Source organism: Tympanuchus pallidicinctus, unplaced genomic scaffold (assembly GCF_026119805.1).
Source record: "Tympanuchus pallidicinctus isolate F22 unplaced genomic scaffold, pur_lepc_1.0 scaffold17, whole genome shotgun sequence".
In the NCBI taxonomy this organism is placed as follows: Eukaryota; Metazoa; Chordata; class Aves; order Galliformes; family Phasianidae; genus Tympanuchus; species Tympanuchus pallidicinctus.
The window spans coordinates 19,479,753-19,501,261 of record NW_026294690.1 but is presented as its reverse complement, the minus strand read 5'-3'; the positions used below and the strand labels follow the sequence as shown (position 1 = coordinate 19,501,261).

Genomic DNA, 21,509 nt, shown 5'->3' with positions numbered 1-21,509 from the left:
ACTACAGTTCACAATAATGACAAAAGGGGCATTAAGAAGTCACTCGGCTCAGAGGCTGAAGTTCGCACACTGCTGTAAGCCTCTCACAGCGACAGCAGCACTCTTGTGCTGTGTACTGTCCACCTACAATGCACTTAACCTAAACATAAGGAGTCTGTGCAACAGCACACACACAACAAAAATGCACAAAGGCACATAGTTTGTCCATATTAACATGGCAAGCCTGCAATGCATGTAGGAAGGGAGCTGCTGATTCAGTGTCTTAGCTAGTTACCCTGCAGCACTTTGATCCTCCTGTTCTGCTTTTAAGCTATACAATCCTATTCCAGGCATGGAGGCAAATTTGTTCCCAGTCTCATGATTAGTAGGCTGGACCAGGACACCAGACACCAGTCTGGTTCTTATCATAGTCCTACAAGCAGCTAGGCCAGCTGAACTGAAAGCAGGTACTGGGCTCAGAGAGGAATGACTGTCACCATCACCACAGTACCATGTCAGCAAAGTTTGGCCAGTGAAGGCCCATTTCAGATGCCCTGGCATTGCTCAGAGCAAGTCTGGAGTGTATACACAACTCACTGGGGAATCCTCATCCCTACAGTCAAAGAATCCCTACCACAAGAGAAGCTGATGTGCCACAAGTGCACGCTTCGCTGCTTGCCCCTTCTCCCAAACACTTCTGTCAGGAGGTACAAAAAGGACATGAAACCCAAAGTTGTTCATTTGAACTGCCTAGGACTATGTTCACATGTGTACTGTGTTGAGATCTACAAGCTTTTAGGTTTTTATGCTATTGTTCTAAGCAAAAGATTTCTGGTGGTGTGCTTCATTATACATTGGGAAACAGACTGTTGGAGGAGAAACTGAGCAAGCTGGAAGATATTTCTAGATCTTAACATCTGTAAAGTTAATATCCATTTGGAACAGGGCTGTACATTATCCTCTGGAGATGTAATTGTGCAGCATCATCTCTGCCTTGCAAGTTACACTGATCAGCTGAGCTACAGCAGCTATACAACCTGATTTTGTATTTGCTACATTCCTGGCACCAGCCTGTTTTTCAGAGTAGAGGAGATGAAAGATTATGTTATGCACTGCAATTGTATCCTGTATATTCCTAGCATTTTGCTGAGTGCTTGGATTTGCAGAGGATGAGATGATGAGGCTATGACACAAGACTCAGTGAGGTAGAAAGCCAGGGTCTCCACATGGCTGAATGGTCTCCCTCTGCTAAGCAGAGGCATGCAGAAAGGCCTATAGTGCAGCCTCTGAAATGGGAATTGCGAAGGACCAGCACTGCAGAGTTGAGTGCAGGGAGTAAAGGCTACTGAAAAGCTGGCAGCTTGGTCATGTTATAATAATCACCTGGACTTTGTGTTAGAAACTTTATGGTTGAGGGATGTGCACCACCTCTATTCCCTGTTCCCAGAAATCTGTCTCCAGGCACTGTTGTCAATCTCAGAGTTCATTTCCTAGATAAACAAACAGCAGTTAATTAACACAAGACAGGCAATGCCTCAAGACACTGTCTCCAACTTGTCTTAGACAACTGTGCTTGTGACACTGGGGTCCCTGTGTTTTGTCTCTTAGCTAAGACGTATAAATCACAAGAGGAATTACAAAGCATGGCAATACATATATGCAAAAGCAGAATGGGCCTGGACCACTGGAGAAATGTACTCTGCTCCTTCGCAGTGTGGAGCCTGGCTCGTGCACAGGGATGCACTGAGCAGCTTGCACTGGTGAAACACTTTCATTTGCTCTGCTATGTTTGCATAGAGGAAATGAGAGAGAAAACTCAGTGTTTCTGGTATGTTCCTCTAGCAGTGGGGACAGCGACGAGGGGCACTCTGTGATCTTCAAGAGATGCTCACAATCTGGAGGAAAAGGACAATGAAATCCTTCCAGCAGGAGCAAAAAAGCATTGTCTTTCTAGCTCATTTTGTTAAATGGAGTGGTGCTGTAGAGTTTGTTAAATAGAGGGAGTGCTGTTCTCGAAAAGCAATTCAAAGAATCTCTTTGCTCTCAAAGCCAGAAGGAATACAACACTAGGGGACATAAACTTAGACTTCTGATGCTAAAGAAGAGATGCATCAGATCATCAGATCAGATTCTCTAAGAGAATGAACAGTTCACCATTTCCTTTGCCTCTTTTAGTCTTCAGTTGTTTCCTAGTAGAAGTACAGAAATCAGCTAAACATGCAAAAATAAGGTTACAGAGATCGGCAGGGGACCTCCAGGTCCATCTGACTCAACGCCTGTTCAATCAGGGACACTCAGAACATGTTGCACAGTCTCATATCCAGGCAGCTTCTGAAAATATCCAAGGAGGGAGACTCCATTTCCTCTCTGGTCAGCTTGTGCCACTGCGATGTCATTTGCTCAGGCAGAACTGCTTCCTGCTGTTTAGACAGAACTTCTTGTTTTCCGGTTTGTGCCCACTGCCTCTTGTCCTGGCAAAGGGCACTGCTAAAAAGAGTGACTGTGTTTATTTTCTATGAAGCCTCATTCATCCAACCCATCATCAGCAGTGTTCTAGGACTTTTTCCCTCATATGCACTTTGATAACAACATAATCATCCTTGAGGTCCATCACCTCCAGAGTGAAAACCACAGAGGAGGAAGCCAGGGGTCCTTAGTCGCCTCACAAAAGGAGAAGCCTTTCCTCTGCTTACATGTGTAGTCGTTGCAGCATACTTTGATTGGCCCTTTGTTCTTCTGAAATGGGCAGAGATGAATTTGCTTGTTTTTTGAGCATCAGGTTTGAATTCCTTGCTTTTGTAATCAATACCTAAGGTTATTAAAACAAAAAGAATCTTAAAAATATGATTTCTCTTCCATCACATATTCCTCTGTTAATTTATGGATATTGGGTGGTGTAATCATATTGATTGCTTCAGTTGACCTCGCACGCGGGTTTCTTATGTTCCAAGTATCCACATGGCTGTACTTAAGCTTCTCACATTTCAAGGAGTGTTTCATTTTTTTCCTCACGATGCTTTCAGTTCACTGTAGGCAGAATGAACCAGAAACTTTGGGAGGGAAGAGAACAGAATGGGGCATCTAACAGCTCAAACACTATATTATCATGTGTCCAAAGGGACTCCTGCATCCAAAGGGACTGCTAATGGGGAAAAGGGACAGAGAGGAGAAAGTCTATATTTATGTTCCACTGGCTTAGACATTTTTACTGCTCAAATCTGCTTTTACAGTGTAAATCTTAATTGTTTGTCTGAATTATCAAACTTGATTTAGGAAGTCAGCATTTTTATGTCTTCTGAGGAGTCATGATTAAGCTTAGTGTTCTTTGACAACTACTAGTCCTCTCATTCAGAATCAATTGAGAAGGTGTAACCACAAATTTCCTGTCTAACTGTTGTGCTAAGGGACTGCATTACATCTCCACAAGTTCCAGTCTCTCCTGGTTGTGCTTTCAGAAGCAGGATCTGTATGCAATGGGTTTCCAGAATTGCTGACCTGGCACACAATGTCATTAAGTCTTGCTACTAAACACATTTCCCACGGGCCACTGTAGATCACGAAGGCTACTTTGCTAATTCAAAACTACTGTCTTAGTTTTCAATTTCAACACTGCAAAATAAGTCAAACTTTTGGTAGTAGATTCACTGTCGGTGAATACTTCCATGCTTTTTCATAAGGGTGAGTCATGACTTAGGACTCAAATACCCTAATTAGCAATTTTCACCTTACAGTTATACATTTTTCTTCTTTCTAAGGTGCTTAGATATGAGATGTTTGCCGGTTAAGTGCATGGCACTGAGATTTGAGACAGTATTCTCTGTGGGAATAATAAACTGTTTTCTGAATACGTTTATGGTAATTTTGTTTAGCACAAAGTAAAGCTGTTTGCCTTCTTTGCTTCCACAGGTTTTACAGCAGTCAGAACACTTTGGAATATGACCATTTTGATAAAGAATCCCCACTTCCATTTAATTGAGAGTACTAAACCCATGTTACAAGCCTCAACAGCCATGAAGCTATAGCTTAATCGAAGTTAAACACTTTTCGCTTCTCTAACAAATTCTGGACCTGTAAAAATCAACAGATATTTTCTGGATTTTTTTCCATAAGAAAACAGTTTTTCAAACTTGGCATCTCCCTCAGCATTTGTTACATTGCACTGTGCTATTAGTGTATGAATAGCAGAAATACCTTGTCATGGAGAGGATTCAGGATGAATAGCAAAGAATAAAGACATGGTCCCTATCTTTACTGAAGGAATACGTCAGTTCAAATTGCTCTCTTAGTCTGTTTCCCACCTTGGCATGACACATCTCTTACTTGTCTCTGGGTTTTGCTGTTTGCAGAAAGAAGGCCAACCCAGAGCTTCCCTCATTGCCCAGGAACTGATGTCTTCAGAAAAAGCGTGAGTTTACTTTTACAGTCCGTCTGATGCTCTCTTAAGACTGAAACTATGCAGTTCACCCTAATTTATTCAGCATTGGTTTGATGGCAATTAATAAAAGTTAGTATCTTTTTCCAGGTATGTGGAGATGCTCCAGCTGTTACGTGTGGTAAGTAAATCATTTTAATTATTGAAACCTAATTGTCATCTAAGAATCACAGAATCTTAGCTGTAATTTAGGGGACATAAAAGCATTGAAGCAGCTGAGATGAATTTGAGGAAGAATGGCTTACACATAAGTAATGCTTTTTGAAGCACTATAAAGGAATATGCCACTAATCTCCTCTTACAACAGGTTCCTCTTGCTAGCATTTCTCATTCACAGGGAAAAGGGCTGCCCAGCAGCACTTAAGGGGCTCTGAGACTGGTGTAATATGCACAGTAGGTCCAGATAAAAGAAGGGGATGGTGAGGGTACACCTTGTTTCTTCAGAAAGAGTTAGACAGGGGCAGAGCTTTGAGACACCGGGGGATTGGTTTCAATGGATTCACTCAGATTCCTATTGAGCTTCTTTTTTTTGATAGTGCAATTCCAGTAATATTCAGTGTGGCCTAGCTTGGGATAGGGCAGCTGTGCAAGCTGGGGCTCACACTCTGACACAGGTAGTCACAATGAACAAAACTAGAGCCCTAAGCTCAGAAGTTAATGAGGCAACACACATGTCTATTAGGAATCACTTGTATTGCCTGTATGAGATTAACCTGCTAGTTGCTTTGTTGCAGAAAATTTTCTGTCCCTGTAGCAGACCTGCCACTGCTTAGGTAGCAGTGAACACCTGAGATCTAAGTTATGAGGCAGTAGGGAATGACAGCCATCAAAGCAAGCATGCTTACCATTTGGAAAGAAATCCCCTGAGAAGGCAAAAAAATAGCCTCAGGTTATCCTTGTGACTCTCAAGGAGAAAAAGAGTAATGAAGTCAGCACTGAACTGTTGCTTGGCTCATTGGACCTCAGAAGTAAGCTGAAATGCTGAAGAGCCTCCTCAGACGTTAACAGCAGAGACATGAGGGAAAGCAACCTTAAATGCAACAAACATCTTGCAGACAACTGCATTTCAGCAAATCAGAAACTACCCAGCTAGTCAGCTGGAAACCATACTTTTAGCTGCTAAATTGAGTCCACCACTCCAATTTTCATAAATTGGTGGTAAATTACCTGTCCCCCCCCATTATCCCACACCCCCTCCCCCTTCATCATTCATTCATTATTGGTGGTAAATTACCTGTCCATGTCTTACCTATTCCCATTTTCTCTGACTGCTACATAGCCAAACACATACTTGCATACAGTTTCCATGTTTCTACAGCATTCTGGTTTAGAAGTAGCAGTTCTTCAACATGATCTACAAAGGTGTTTTCAGGCAGCTAAACAAACAAGACACACTGTAGAGACTATAGGGAAAATGCTAAGTCGTAGCCTGAAAAAGTGATTAAGTACCTGGTGGGAAGGCAGGGCCAGCCCAGGGGAGTTCAGGTGCATGCAATGTGCATGATGAGTGGAAGGGTGCAGCCAGGATCCACCCCCTCCCAAACCTCATTTAAGGGTTGGCAGTGGAAGCAAGGAGATTCACTGGAGGTTCTCGTGTATTTGAGGCCTTTGAAAGGTAAACAGCTTCCCCTACCCCCCCCTTTGTTTTTGTGTTTACAGCTGTTGCATTTGGGCTTGTTCTTGTTTGTTGTAGCTAAGGGCTTTGCTACTGTGCTATTATTGTTGTGCTTTTCATTACTTTATGGTATTATAGGGACTTAATTCAATAACAGGAGTGCCTCTATTTTCCTGAAAAGCCAGATCAAGTTTAGACTATTGTTTGCAGTGTTGGAGATGATAGCAAAGGTACCTTCAGCTCCACTGTGCGTTTCTTGGAAGGCATCAAAGGCAAGCCCAGTGTTTTGCTACTTGCTTTGCTTGGTACATTATAGAAAGCATGTAAATTCAGGATTAAACTAGAGTATGTGTATAGTATGTTGTATTTTAAAAGAGTGTCTAGGAGAGGCCTCTCCTTTGCAATGTGTTCTGCCTCTGGAAGGTAAAACTGGGTCCCTGATACGTCTTGAATATTTTTCTATATGGACATGTGCTTTATTGTAATTAGCAATGCTGTTAATGGCTGCACACCATTATGGTTCCTGTAGTACTGTATTACTGTTGTGATGGCTTTCTTGCCTATGCTGTAACTGGCCCAGGAAAGGGATGCTTCAAGGCTTTCCCAGTCCCTTCAGGACTCTACCCTCTTCTGCTCCCTCTGGAGAATATAGTGAATTTGGCTCTGAAGCATGTGTTTAAGCAAAGTACTTAGGCATTTTAATTACAAACCTATTTTCTGCCTGTAGAAATTACTTGGAAATAATAAGAAATATGATTTTTGCTCTTCTATGCTTGTGACTTCAACATAGGGTAGGGGTTCTAACTTATAGGTACGAGTTCCTGCTGTTCCCCACCCCAGGATCTGCCCCTTCTTCACTCAGGTGTGTCAGTGGCACCTGAGCTCCATGTGTTACTCAGGCCTCCTCATCTGATGCTCAACCATTGGTTCAGGCTGTGACCTGGCAATTCATATGCAGCCTTCAGGGAAACTGTCACTATTTTATCAGTGCTTAATCATTAAGTTAGGATACTGGAAACTGTTAAGTTACAACGGGGGAAGTTCTTCTATTTGAGTTAATATCATTTTCATTTGGAAGCACTTGTTTAGGTTCTAAATATGTTACAGTCCTCTATATACTGTCCAGATTATTCTGCAGCTTGTAGAGTCAATCTAATCATCTAAGGCAAAAAATATCTAAGTCACAGTAATCAACACCATCAGGCTAACATCAGTGGAAAAATACTAACATAGCTTCCCTACTTGGCCCCAAGAGTGACCCAATTGGAGATACTTACTAGAAGAACCAGCTTGTGTAGGCTGGCTAGCAACAAGGTAGAACACTGCAGTCCCCTAGACTTACTTTCACATAAACACAAAAGAAAGTCAGATAAGGACAAACAATATTTTTGTAAGGCAGGAAGCTTTGCAACCTGCTGGTCTGCAGCTGCTGTGCCAGAACAAGTCACCAGTTTTCAGATCTCATAGTTAATGTGGTCTCTCTACTCAAGTTTTGGTTATTTACTCACTTTTTCATTTGCATCTTTACCCCATTTTTCCTCATCTCATGCAAAAACTCCAGGCACTTTGTGGCTTATTTGGATTCAGAAATAATTGGAAAAAGCACTCACAAAATAGGTTTCTGAGCCATCCTACGTGACTGCTCAGTTCCTGCTCTTATCACGAAGAGGGGTGCACTTAGGTACAGATATTTAACTGTGATAGCCAGAATGCCAGAAATGGGAAATTCAGCTCTAAACTCAGCTGCCACTGGTGAAACACACACCTGTCTGGCTCAGTTTCAACTCCTTGTAGAGAATACAAAGCATAATTAAGCCTATAACAGTGCTGCAGGACCATCCTCAGACAAGCACAGGATACTATGCTAATACTATTCAATTAGCTGCACCTTACAGAAACACTGAAGAATTGGGTGCTGGAATTACTACCATCTAATTTTATTGAAAGCAAGTTCCTGTTCTGGTTTGCCAGACAGGTCTATGAAGATAATCAGTCTGTTTACAGTGTCCTAAGTTTTGGGAAAGGTGGCCAGAATCCACAACAGAAAACTAGGCCTCTGCATAGCACTGTCATTCCTGCCTTGTTGTGTTGCATGTGCATTGCCTTACACCCTGTTGCCACTGTTTTCATTCAAACCTCCATAAAGCCTGTCAGAACTGAACGCCTAAGATCCTCTTGCCACTACAACGAGGGGATCTATCTGGCAGCAGGAGGCAGGGAAAACATCAGTATCTAAAAGGAACCTGGAAAGAGGCAGGGCATCACAGCAGCCAGTTTCCTGAAGTATATCCAGGTGCCAGTCAGGGGTCCTTCGCAAGTATGAAGCAGGGAAGATGGGTTCTACAGGAATCAGGATCTAACCTGAAAGCTTTTCAGCATCCAGAGCTCTGGATGAGGGAGATCTTAAGTAATCCTTTGGATAGAAACAAATGCTGTCTGCTCTTGGAATGATTTTCAGATGGGTGCCTTATTCCTAATTTCCACGTCTGAACTGGGAAAAACATTTTACCATGCACAATTAATCAAGTACTCTATTATGTACCAGAATAGAATAGAGTAGAATAAAATAGTTCTATTGAAAGCAACCTTGAAACACCACCTAGTCCAACTGCCTGACCACTTCAGGCAAATTGAAAGTTAAAGCTCGTTAATGAGTGCATTATATAAATGCCTCCTGAATGCTTACAGGCATGGGGCATCAACCACCTTGCTAGAAAGCCTGGTCCAGGCTTCTTTTCCAGATTTTTTCCCTACTATCCAGGCTGAACCTTGCCTAGTATATCTTTGTGCCATTTCTGCACGTCCTGCTAATCAGTTCCCAGGGAGAAGAGACTGCCGCCTCCCTTCTCTGCTTCCTTCCTCAGGAAGTTACAGGGAGCAGAGAAGTTGCCTCTTGGCCTCCTTTTCTCCAGACCAGACAACCCACGTGTCCTCAGCCTGTCCTTGTAGGATGTTTTCTAGCTCTTTTACCAGCACTGGTGCTCTCGTCTGGATGCTTTCTAGAATCTTAAAATCCTTATCAGATTGTGGAGACAGGAACTGCACACAGTATTTCAGGTGAGGCTGCACCAATGCTAAATATAGCAAGAGAATTGCCTCTCTTGACCTTCTGGCTGCTCTGTGTTTAATGCATGCCAAAATGCAGTTTGCCCTTTTGGTTTCCAAAGCACGCTACTGATTCATGTGGATTCTGCTGTCAACCACCACCCCAGCTCCCTTTCCGAAAGTGGATACACTTTAATATTGAGGAAATTATGTAATTAATTAACCACTTCAGGGTAAAATACATGTTTCAGATGATGAAAAAAGTCTCAGTTTTATATAAAAAAATGATTTGTTCCATAGCTTAAACTTACAGCTTCTTTCTCTCTTCAGATTTGTATCTGGAGATGAATGATGTAATTTATAGTACAAGATACTAGAAGTGTTTTTTCTTTCATATTGTGGGTCTGCACAGTGATGGAGATTCTCATCTTTCATTTTTTTTTAAAAAAACTATATTTCTGATTAAGAAACTGTAAAATGAGATCAACTACACCCAGAAAAGCAGGAAAAAAATAGGGAAGCAAATAAGGTAAACTCACTGCATACACAATGCAATACAGACATACAAGTGTCTGGCTTTACCAGGTGAAATGTTCAGTTTTGGATTAACAGTGTTGTGGAATTAATCTGCAAATGCATATAAACAGTGAATGCAAGAAAATATGTGATGATCTCTTTGCTGTACTGCAAATGATCTATCACTACTGATAGTGTATCTTAGAATTCCCAGAAAGTGTAGTTCAGGAGTCAGAAAATGATAACTTCATATGATCTCTTAAGACTGCCTGCCTAATCTCTATGTTGTTGCTTGCAGGATTTATATGAAGGTATCTTGAAAGCACTTGGAGAAGAAGATGAACAGGAAGTAGTTGAACTCAAGAAGGGCTTAAGCGAGCTCCCTGAAATGTGTGAATTGCACCAAGAGATCTTGGGAGAGCTGGAAGAAAGAGTCCTTAAATGGTAAGTAATTAATGGCATGGTTTGTTCAGCCTGGAGAAGAGAAGGCTGTGGGGTGACCTCACTGTAGCCTTCCAGTTATTACAAGAAGCCCACAAACAGGAGGGGAGTCAACTCTTTACAAGGGTAGACAATGGCAGGACAAGGGGAAATATAGTTTTAAGTTGAAGGAGGGAAGGTGTAGGTTGGATATTTGGGGGGAGGGGGGGGGGGAGGGATGTTCTTTACCAAGAAAGTGGTGAAGTGCTGAACAGCTGCCCAGAGAGGCTATGAATGCTCCATCCTTGGAGGTGTTCAAGGCCAGGCTGGATGGGGCCCTGGGCAGCCTGGTCTGGTATTAGATATGGAGGCTGCTGGCCCTCCATGCAGCAGGAGGGTTGGAGCTTGATGATCCTTGAGGTCTCTTTCAACCCAAGCCATTCTATGATAGCCTTGGCATACCCTCCTCAGCCCATTGTTTTCTTGACCACTTCCCCCCCCAGCAGAGGCTGGGATAATTGCAGGAATGAAAAGAAGCTGAACTACTGTGGCAGATCTTGCATACAGGAAGGAAGTAAACATATGGACTGTCAGGCCAAGAAACTAAATACTGAAACACTCATGCAGTGCGTAGCCCACAGTTCTGAGATGGCCTCATCAGTCAGTGTAAGGACAGCCTGCTTTGTATGTGTTATCCTATTGCCTTTCTTTTGTGTATTCAGTCAAGTCAGTTCACAGTCTTCACCAAGAAGCTTCGTACACATAGCTGTGAAAGGCAGGAATGGCTTCAAAAATCTGAACTGGTCCTAAAGAAAATTCTCCACTTGCAGCAATCTACACAGCAATTGTATTGCTCTCAGACAAGCACACTTTACCCCCAGCATCAACATGAGACTGTGGACAGACTAGGCCTTCAAGCCAAGCAGACACTGCTTGTCTGCTGAGGGACTCCAGCCAAGCCAAACACCCTTACACAGAACAAAGTCTTTCCATTTTGTAAGCAGTCTTGGTTAACTGGGGAGGTCTTGGTTGACTGGAGTCTAGTGAATGTGACACCCATCTGCAGGATGGGCAAGAAGGGAACTAAACACCTGCCTGTCTGACCACAATACCAGGCAAGGTTATGGAGCAGATAATCCTAAAGGTGATCAGGCAGCACACAGTGGACAACTGAATGATCACATGCACCCAAATTAATGAAAGGTAGGTTCAGCCTTAACTTCCATATCCCTCTCTGCCAAGATGAACCACTTAGTATATGAGGGAAAGGCTGTGAATGTGTTTTTCCTGGCTCTTAATGAAGCTGTTGTCCAAAGCATTCCCCTGAAGAAACTGGCTACTCATGGCTTTATCAGGCTGAATAGTTCACTAGATGAAGATCTGGTTGGATGTCTAGGCTCAGAGGGTCACAGTAAATGAGGCTGAATCCAGCTGGTGGCCAATCATCAGCAGTGTTCTCCAAGGCTCTGTTTTGGAGCCAGTTTTGTTTAATGTTTTTGTCAAGTATATGGATGTACCAGTATGTTCTGTATCTAGCAAATATCTGTATGTTATCAAGTGTGTCCTCTGAAAGTTTGGAGATGACATTGATTTAGGCAGGATTGTTAATGTGCTTGCGGTAGGAAGGCTCTGTAAAGGGATCTGGATAGGCAGGACTGATGGGCTGTATCCAATTGTGTGGCATTTGTTGGTCCTGTACTTGAACTGTAACATTTCCATGCAGCAGTACAGGCTTGAGAAAGAGTGGCTGGAAGGTTGCCCATCAGAAAAAGACTTGGAGATACTGATTGACAGTCAGATTAATGTGAGCTATCCGTGTGCCTGAGTGGCCAGAAAGGCCAATGGCATCCTGGGCTGTATCAGAAATGTGTGGCCAGAAGGACAAGAAAAGTGATTGTTTCTCTACTCTGCACTGGTGAGACTGTACTTCAAATATTGTGTTCAGTTTTAGGTGCATCACTGTCACTACAAGGAGAATATTGAGTTACTTGGGCACGTGCAAAGAAGAGCAACTAAGCTGGCAGAGGGACTAGAAAACAAGACTGAGGAGTAGATGAAGGAATTGGGTTTATTTAGTCTGGAAAAGAGGCTGAGGGGAGACCTCATTGTACCCTACAACTACCTGGGTGACCACTGCAGCAAGAAAGGTGCTAGTCTTTTTTTTCTGGGGTGACTACTAATAGGACATGAGGAAACAGTCTCAAGCCAGGAGAGGTTTACATTGGATAGGAGGAAGAATTTCTCCATGGAGAGGGGAGTTCAGCATTGGAAAGGGTTGCCCACAGAAGTAGTTCAGTTCATGTGCCTGGAGGTATTTAAGTGTGAACATAATATTAAGAAACATGGTTTACCAATGGGATTCAGTAGGTCAGGTTGATTTTTGGACTTTGTGATCTTGAAGGTCTTTTCCAACCTGAGTGATTTTGTGAGAGAATAAGAACCTGCCTAGAACAAGACTCCAAATACCATTCAGCTAAAGAAACATCTGACTTTAATACAGGATGCCAAGCTCCAGTCTGTTAATCTCCCAGATTAACAGTGTTTAAGAAAATCACCTCTGCAGCCCCAAGCTGACTAAATCTACAGCAGCCAGCATAGTCCCTTGTTTAAGCTGATCTCCTGTAGGACAATTGATGCAGCCCCAAGCTATCATGCTAGGTTCCAGCAGGCAGTGTCACTCTTTGTGGCTGATCCCATCCCTGTGCTGCCATGGAGTTAATGAAGTCAATTGTATCAGGAGAATTTTTCAGTAATGATCCTAAATGCAGGGCGAGTCTCCTTATGAGCCTTATAATTTCAATTTGAATCACACAGTAAGGAAAGGGAAGGCTACAGAGAGCTGTATATTGGTTTGTATCCAGCACGGGGCTGCCATGAATGGTGGAAGGACTTAAATCATTGAATTTGCATTTATTTTATGATTCATAGAATCTTAACACAGAGATGCTTCTAGCTGTGATCTAGAATGACTTGTGCCTTATAGAAGTCATGTCCTTACTCTAGCAGCATGTTGACTATTCCTCAAGGCAGAAGGAACACAGTTGAAATGCCTTAAGCTCCTCTACAGTACAGAACTACAGGGCCCCACAGCCTCTGTGGTATGAGAGGAAAAAAGTGGGTTATGCTGCCTCAAACCAATAGAATCACATACGGCATAGGGCTGCACTCATACAGGTTCCTAGGTCACCACTGCCCCTTAGGTCTACAGTAAGTCACTCCTGCCTGTGCTCTCATTGATGTTCTGTTGCCCTGATATCCCCAGGAACTCACATTTGTCTCTTAACTATGATTACTCTTGTGACATCAGATTTTTATCCTCTTTTCTCCTTCATAAATAATTCAACGTTGTGTTACTGGGTACTGAGACAACTAATGGTGGAGCAGTAGTGAGCAGGGGGCATTGAGGGGGAACTGAAGATATGATATTACAGCTGAAGACATATTGTTCCCCACAACCAGTTCTCAAAGCCCTGCAGCAGCTGAAAGGTCTCCTAAAAGATGAAGACACTGCGTCCTGGAAAGAGACATCCTGCCTGCTACAGACATGCAGTGCTGTGATGGCACTGGCATAGCCAGAGAATTGACAGCCCTTCACCAATCTCTCATTGTGCCTGATCTACAGCAGATTGCTATTGTGTTTGTGAAGTATTTCATGTTTCCTGCCATTTAAGCTAGTCTTTAGCTGCCACTGTGGGTCTGATGAATAGAGCTGCTGCAGTGAGAGAGTTTTTGTTTACCTTTTATTCTTTCTGTGGCCTTAGGGAGGAACACCAGAAAGTTGCTGATGTTTTTCTCTCCAGAAAATCAAGACTGAATCACCACACAGCATACATTATGCAATTTGACAAGAATTTGGCTCTGCTAGATGAAACCTGCCTTAAGTATTCCCAGCTGGCTACTGTCATTCAGGAATTTGAGGTAAGGCGCCCTTATTTTTCCACCTGTGTTGACACATGGCTGTGCCACAGGATTCACTCGAGGTAATTTTTTAATGCAAGTCCATCAGTGTTGACCTCTCCTCACACATCTTGATAATAGAACTGAAGTGGGACGTTCACATCTGCATCATGTGCTTCTGTGTCCATGTCTGTTGCCCGTGCATTCTTCTATGTATACAGAATATATTTGTGAATATACAGACTTGTGAACACATCTTTGCTGAAATATATGCTGGTAGTAGAATAGTTTCTCACTTATATATTAACATATAAATCCCAGTGTGGCTGTGTTCAAATTAATAACTATTATTGTTACTTTGTCTTCTTTCACTCCACTTTGCATCATTTTTGTTCTGGGCCTAACCAAAATGAAGTTAGGGTTAGACTGCATGAGTGCTTAGCTCTTAGCTGGGGTCAATCCACAGCATCTTTAGAACTGGATTTTAAATGCCTTTTAAATGCCTTTTAATGCTTCCTCTGCTTACAGAGGATCTGGTGACAGCCAACTGAACTGCAAAGAAAGATACCACCTCCTCTGCCAAATGCAGTGCTCTGTTCATCCAGACTCCTTGAATGATTTATAAGTTTTGGGCCTGTATCAGTAAGCAAGAAACACATTTTCCATTGTCTTAACTCAGTTTGTTCCTGTTGAATGATTCAAAAATACTATCAAGATACAGCTGACAAAAATTGAGGCCATGATTCTTTGTTATATTTTAAAGTATTTGCAATATAGGCAGTTCATGTAATTTCAAAAGTGTATAATTATTTGTCAGTGGAAAAGTTTAGTTGAATTACACTAGCTCTACTGAGATGAAATGGTCCAAGTCATGATGCTATAAAATGTATCTAGAATCCATGTTTCTTTTTCTCTGGTAAGACAAGTAGCAATGATTACTTGGATAGAAGAGGGCCTGTGAAGATAAATTAGTGATCAGACCTTAAAGGTTATTTAGCCTGCAGCATATGTTAACATTTAAAAATAACATTCTTAAAAATAACAATTCATTTCAAAAGACAATTGGAAGTCAGCATTTATAAACAGATACTTTGCAGTTGCCATAATTACTTCCTGTTAGCAGATGAGGGGAGCTCTGATGGCTCACATTGCTCTGGACCTGAATCTGGAAAACGCAGGTTTTCTACTGATAGCCTGCGTTCCCAGCATCCCTCCTGACCGCCAGGCTATGAACGCCTGTCTCAACTATTAATCCTGGAGTCTAAGAAAGCAGATGGAGCCTCTTCTAAGAAGAGAATAGCAAGTAACAAAGCTTACTGATTCTAAAGTAAAATCTTCTTATCCATTTGCATGTGTGCATGCACACAGACATGGGAGAGGTGTTTATCAGACCTTTCCTATCACATGTTTAAAAACTTGGCAACAGTTAACTTTCCAGTCTAACAACAAAGAATCGAGGTCTTCATCTTGGGGGTTGGACTCCATGATCTCTGGAGGTCCCTTCCAACCCCTACAACACTGTGATACTGTGATCTTGTTTCTCTAACCTTGAGCAGTTAGGATAATGCCGTAACATTAAACATTTCTTCTGCCTGGGAAAATACTGACTTTTCCCAGTCCTTAAACAGTTAAGTTTCCTATTTTCCCTTTCTGCTCTGTCCACTTTCCTGAAGTGGAAAATGCTGCAGAAACATTAGTCAATGAACACTGAAACCCCTGAAGCTTGAATTGCTTTTGGACTCAATTCTCATAAAGAACCACCTGGGTTTTGTGCCATTCCCTCAGGGTCCTGCAAACTTTGTTTCATGGTTCCTCTGGAGATGTGGAGACTTCAGAAAACTGAATTTTGTGGATTGCTGCTGGTTTTGCAGCAGTGTTGAGACACTTCACAGATAAACAGCAAATTTTTCCTATTTTAACTTGGTATCTCTGTAGTCAAAAGCAATAGGTTGAATCTAAAGGGGAAAACTCAGTTGAAAAGTGCTGCCTTTCCATGTGTGTATTAAATCAGAACACAAGTTCTAACTAAATCACAGGAAGATGCTTTGTTGTATTTTGCTTAATTTCATATCTTGAAATAAGGTACTAAAAAGTTGGAGGCAGAAGAAATTTTCAGTTTAAAAAAAAAAAAAAGCTTGTTGATATCTGATACTTCTGACTCTTCATATGCCATCCTAAAACCTTTACCTTCTAACTAGTTCTTACTTTCCTCCCTCTTCCCTCTGAGTCCAGACAATTTGTGAGTGATGCCATAGAAAATAAATTGTTGAAAGTACTACCTTGTACTTAATAAATACCCTTTAGCACTTGGTAAACTGTGAATGATTCAGTGGAATTTTTGCATTCAACTGTTAGTAAACTTTCAGGGTACACATCAGGTGGAGATGACAGCTTGCTGCTGAGCTCACACATCCTTCACCTCTGTTTCCTCTCCCTTCCCTTGAGGACAGAAGAGCTCTGGTGGAAGCCCACAGAATGTGAAACACCAGCTTTTGAAAGTGGTGCAGCGTGTCTTCCAGTATCGTGTGATGCTCACAGGTGAGTAAAACAAGTTCATTCTCGAAGGTACTCAGTGTGCTACACGTGGGTGCCATGACAACTAAACTAGGGCTGGAGCAGTATGGGTGAGAATTCCTGGGAACTTCAGTGTACTTAATGCAGGATTCAGGTAATATCAGGGAGCCTGGGAAGGAGCAGGCAATTCTTCAGCTCAACCATGCTTTAAAGGTCACTAAAAAGTGTATGCCAGGTTTTTTAGCCATTCCTTCCTGCCTTTCCCCTTTCCTGAGTCAGCAGAGGCAGAGTTCAGGAACCTCACTGCCAGCAGGCAGGTTTGATTTCATTTATTTCAGTGGCAATTGTCAGAGGTAATTGGGCACAGGAGTCACTGCAAAGGAAGGCACTCTGAAGTGCGTGCTGTATGACAGTGGCAAGCACTATTGCCTCCTACTCAATCAAAGCAGCTGTACCCAGTACTGTATCCTGAACCCCATGTACAATAGACCTAAGGTTAGTGCTAAACTTAAGTGAAGATTCCAGATCAATTTCTCCACTTTCTAGGAGGCAGAAATCCAGATTTACATCAACAGTGTATCAAAAAGTATCAATGGATCTCACCCTTGTGAAGTTTGTCAGATTTAAAATATATATATCCTTACACAAAGATGGAGAAACGTCTTAAGAATATGTGTACGTGTGGGTAGAGAGGGAATATGTCTTAAGAATATGTATATGTGTGCTAGATGAGCTAAGAGTGGGACAGTAGAAAGGAAGCTACAAATCTTGCTTATACTTAACAGCTGGTGAAAGGCATGACATACTAGAAAGAGCACCTAAAAATGCATCAGAGGGGCCATATGAATTTTTATTCACAGCACACGTTAGCAGCAGCTCCATCTTGCTCCAGATACTTTGATCAGGGATGCGAGTCATTTTCCACAATTGATTTTTCCTTTTTAGTAGCAGCAATGAATTCTGGATGCCAATAATAGGACTTTTTTTGTCTGTCTAGCTTTCCTGCACTAAGGGCTGCTTCCCTGACTGAAGGTACCAAGTTGCCTCACGTGATTCTTACGGTCTCTTCAGTGTCACAAGCACCGCATCTCAAATGTGCTCTTCATTTCCCTTTTGGGAATGCTGCCATCACACTCCCAATTTCTCTATCCATTCCCATGGTCTGTGAGGCAAAATGCAAACATGAAACACTGTTTTGAGGCAGCTGGAATCTGAGTGCAGCTGTAATGATTGGACATTCCCTCCATGCTTGAAGCAACTTGAGCTCCTCCCTGTCCCCTAGTATTGGCATTAACTGGAAACATGAAATGTTTTTTGTGCACTGGAATAATTGTTGCTAGTTCAAGATATTCCAGGAAATCAGCTACTTGGTTACTAGGACTGTGTGGGTCTGGAACAGTGCAGTCCTTCACATCCCCTAGACAGTGTTGAGAGAGAAGAAAGGGAAGGGGGAAAGGGGGGGGGAGAGAGGAGAAAAAAAAAAAAGAAAAAAATACACAGGTGTTTTTGTGTGTTCATAACTGTCTGTTCCTATCAGACAGGGAAGATTGTTTCATCAGGAGATTGGTTGCTAGTTACTGTACTTGAGCCAAAAAGAGCTACCTGCTCAATTAAATGTCTATAGCCAAGGACAGAGCTTGCAGCTATAAAAAGTAACATTAAATATTGCCTGATTATACCAAACAGCCCCTTCCTGCATGACTGAGTGCAGGCAGAAGCTTTCCTGAACTCCAGGCAAAAAGAAACTGAACTGAACTCCTGGCTCCAGAAAGCTGGGCAGTTATTGGAGTGCCACGGAGAGGACAGCCCCAGAAAAATAAATGCGTATTGGCAGGATGTTCAAGAGAACAGATATATGAGCAATGCCATTCCCAGCACGTGGGCCTTATTCTTGGCTGTAGAATTTAAGAGCTTGGATTAATCAGAGATGAATGAAACATGTCATGGTTACACTTCAATTGAAAAAAAAAAAAAAAGTAGTACTCTCTATCACAGCAATTAAAGGCACAAAGACTCAGGCAAAGAACAGACTGCTTACATCAGGTATTAATATATAAAACGTCATTACAGCCAACACCGTTTATTTGGGGGGAAAACAGAATTTATGAGAAGAATAATTATTTGAATTGTTTGTCAAATTGTGTTACTCAGCAATTATCTTGGCTGAGAAACAAGGAAATAACTGTTGTTGTTCTGCTGTTTATGCTGCGTTGTGTGGTGAGTCCAAGTGTGAATCAGTTCTCTTGCACTGATTTTCAAGGTAGAGTACTACCAAAGATCTTTCACTTTGGAATGCAGCAATATAAATCTAATTATTTGGGAATGAAGTAGTATAGGACAGTAATATAAAACATTCTATAATTTTGCTAATCCAACTGCAGATCATATGGATCTGAATTTTGATTTGTTTCATTATTTTCTACAGATTACTTGAATAATCTTTGCCCTGATTCTACGGAGTATGAAGCCACACAAGGTAAAATGAAATGGGTAGAACAACAAGTCCTGTTTCACAAACTCTGCTTCTAAAGAGGTGCCAGATCTATATTGAAAATATATAGAAGGGGCTTATTTTTTAAGATAAGGGTTAGATGTAAGGTCTACAGTAATTCATTACTAACCTAAATAAATTATTAAAGGCAAGAACCCTGTCTTTTTCAGTGAAATGTGCGGACTTTCAATGGCTTTGATGTGATTAACTTACAGAAAAAGAAATGATCATGCGGTGATGCAGTGCTGACATTTTACTTCAGCCTCCATCATGTGAAAAACCCTAGTTCTCTTTGCCTCCATCCATGCTTGGCCTGGTCATTGTAAATCCAGTTGGGATTTGTCCACCTACTTGTTTGTATACCACTATCTTGAACGTGCCTGCTCTCTCTTACAACTTTGGAGACACCCAGATTTGAACTATATATCTGTATACTGTATTATTTAAGACTAAGTAAACCCAGCATAAAGTGCATAAAAATCTGTTCTGCTTAATGAAGAACAGATCCTGAAGTGCAGTTGCTAACGCCACCCTTTCTAACACATTGAATGGATAAAGCAGGAGTCTCCTAATTCCACTGAAGTCAAAGGGAGGTTTAGCCTACGTATGAATGGTAGTACTTTCCAGGCTGAAGTAAGAAGGATAACGCTGTATTGAGGAAACCAGTTTGCCTCTCTTATAGTGTGAATCCAAAGCAAGCCACAGCAAAAAGGACTGTGACTGAAGGTCAGTCTACTAGGACCAATAGTAGAGTCTCACAAAACGTAGGACCCTAGTCACTGACTAGGTATGCTGGCTTTAGCAGCAATTTAAGCCAATGTTCAGGCTGTATAGCTACATTTGCTGATCTTATTTGTGTTCAGTGCATGCTCGTTACACTTCTGGCCAGCAATGGTTCAGATGCTCCAAAATTAGGCCCAAAAATAAGTAGGATGTCCTGCTCCACAGGAAAAGAGATTTGAAAGAAAGATCTAAACTGTTACACTGTTGCCCTTGGGCCAGCTAACAGTGGAGAATCCAGATATTAATTCATGTCACCACTTCATGCACACTTGTCAAAAAAGCATGTCCTATGCTCTCCCTTGGCAGTAAGGGCAGTCCAGGTGACTTAACTTCCATCCTTTTAGATGGTGGAAGCTGGATTACATGAATCTATCCCTACCACAAGCTTCTACTTTTGTAAGTCTGTAGCTAGAAAACATCATAAAATATTTTTTGCTTTAAAGGAACCTCATGAGCTCTGTGTCAATACATACATGATGCAGAGCTTTCATCAACAGAAGGATGTATCTTCTGGGTCTTGAACTTGTTGGGCAGTTGCATCTTGATGATGCCAAAAGATTTACAGAGCTGCTGCCAAGGGTTGTTTTTTTTTGTTTGTTTTTGTTTTAATTAAGGATATCCTTCTAAACAGAAAGGATTTGGGTTTTCTTCCTCTCTGACATTATTTGTGGCCTTTGTTTTACTTCGTTCTTCAGCTGCCTTATTCATTGTTTCTGAAATTGCGGATCAAGCCAATGAGAGCATGCTCCAAGGGGTGAGTGCTACCCTGATACCCTCTCTCCTGATCAACAGTCTTCTCTGTACATTTGATGAAGTGACTTCATATCTGTTAAATTCTGAAGCCTCCTGCAGGGTGAAGCTCAAGAGTTTATACAGAACTGGTTTAGACCACTGCAGATATGGAATAGGTAGTATAGCTGTGCAAGGTGCAAGTCACTGTAGCAAGCGGCACAAAGTGCTTTTTTTCCTTTTGGGATTGCTGAAATGGGATGTGACACAAGGAAGTGAGAGATGGGAATTTTTGTAGTTATGTTTTTAGTCTAGGATGGTTTTGGATATTAAATGCTGAAGTCATTAAATATGTGCTGTCAAAAATATACTCCAAAAGTCATTTATGTCTGTTTTCCTCTCTTCTGGAATCCCATTTTACTGAAGAATTTATTCTGGTTTACAGTCTTGTAAACGTTCAAGCAGCCAACTGGCCATGATTTTCATAGGGTATAGCTCATGGCTCAAGTAAGATTTACGTATCTAAATAAGTCATGTAGTTGTCTGAAGTAATGAACATTCACTATTAAGTCACTATGACATATTTTTCACGTGGTATCAGAATCCTGATTTACTGGCAAAGATAGCTGAAGTATAACTAGTTTTATGACCACTTGTTTCCAAAGATCTAGATCTGATTTTTATCTAAGATGACAGGAGTCTTGCTGCTGACATCAGTAAGGTGCCAGCTGGGAGGCTGTAGAGAGGGTCAGACATGGGGATGCAGCAGGTTCCAAAGAAATTCAACTTGGTGGACCTCCAGGTGGTATCATAGCTAGAGGAAGTATCTCTTTTTGCCTTAGCAGCCACTCACACTTTCAGATAAATTCCCTACGTTGTCTCCTGAGGCTCATTTATGTAGAACTATGTCTTTGCGCAGACGTAGCGTCCAGAGGAAGTATTTTGTTGTTGTGTTGAATCACAGTAATTCCAAGTTCCATGCATCGTATCTTTTGGGAAGCTGTTCATGTTTTAATTCTCACTCGGATGTTGTGGACTTTAGCAGTCTGCCTTGGGATTTTACTATGCCTTTGCTAAATTAGAGATCT

The 21,509-nt window shown here is 41.8% G+C and overlaps 1 protein-coding gene across 5 annotated transcripts in view; it reads left to right on the top strand.

Moving 5' to 3' along the window:
* Nucleotides 1-21,509, top strand: part of FGD5 (FYVE, RhoGEF and PH domain containing 5) — an 89,847-nt gene that overhangs the window by 42,943 nt on the left and 25,395 nt on the right. For 4 of the 5 annotated variants that reach the window (XR_008205566.1, XM_052678340.1, XM_052678344.1 and 1 more), the window contains exons 4-10: nucleotides 4,326-4,384; nucleotides 4,502-4,532; nucleotides 9,886-10,031; nucleotides 13,769-13,925; nucleotides 16,355-16,442; nucleotides 18,844-18,894; nucleotides 20,307-20,446. Coding sequence is in view for 4 of the 5 variants with exons in the window: in XM_052678340.1 (XP_052534300.1) it covers nucleotides 4,326-4,384; nucleotides 4,502-4,532; nucleotides 9,886-10,031; nucleotides 13,769-13,925; nucleotides 16,355-16,442; nucleotides 18,844-18,894; nucleotides 20,307-20,446 (672 nt within the window). In the remaining variant the exon portion in view is untranslated. The remainder of the gene's footprint in view (nucleotides 1-4,325; nucleotides 4,385-4,501; nucleotides 4,533-9,885; nucleotides 10,032-13,768; nucleotides 13,926-16,354; nucleotides 16,443-18,843; nucleotides 18,895-20,306; nucleotides 20,447-21,509) is intronic. The other variant, XM_052678341.1, reaches the window with a different exon arrangement.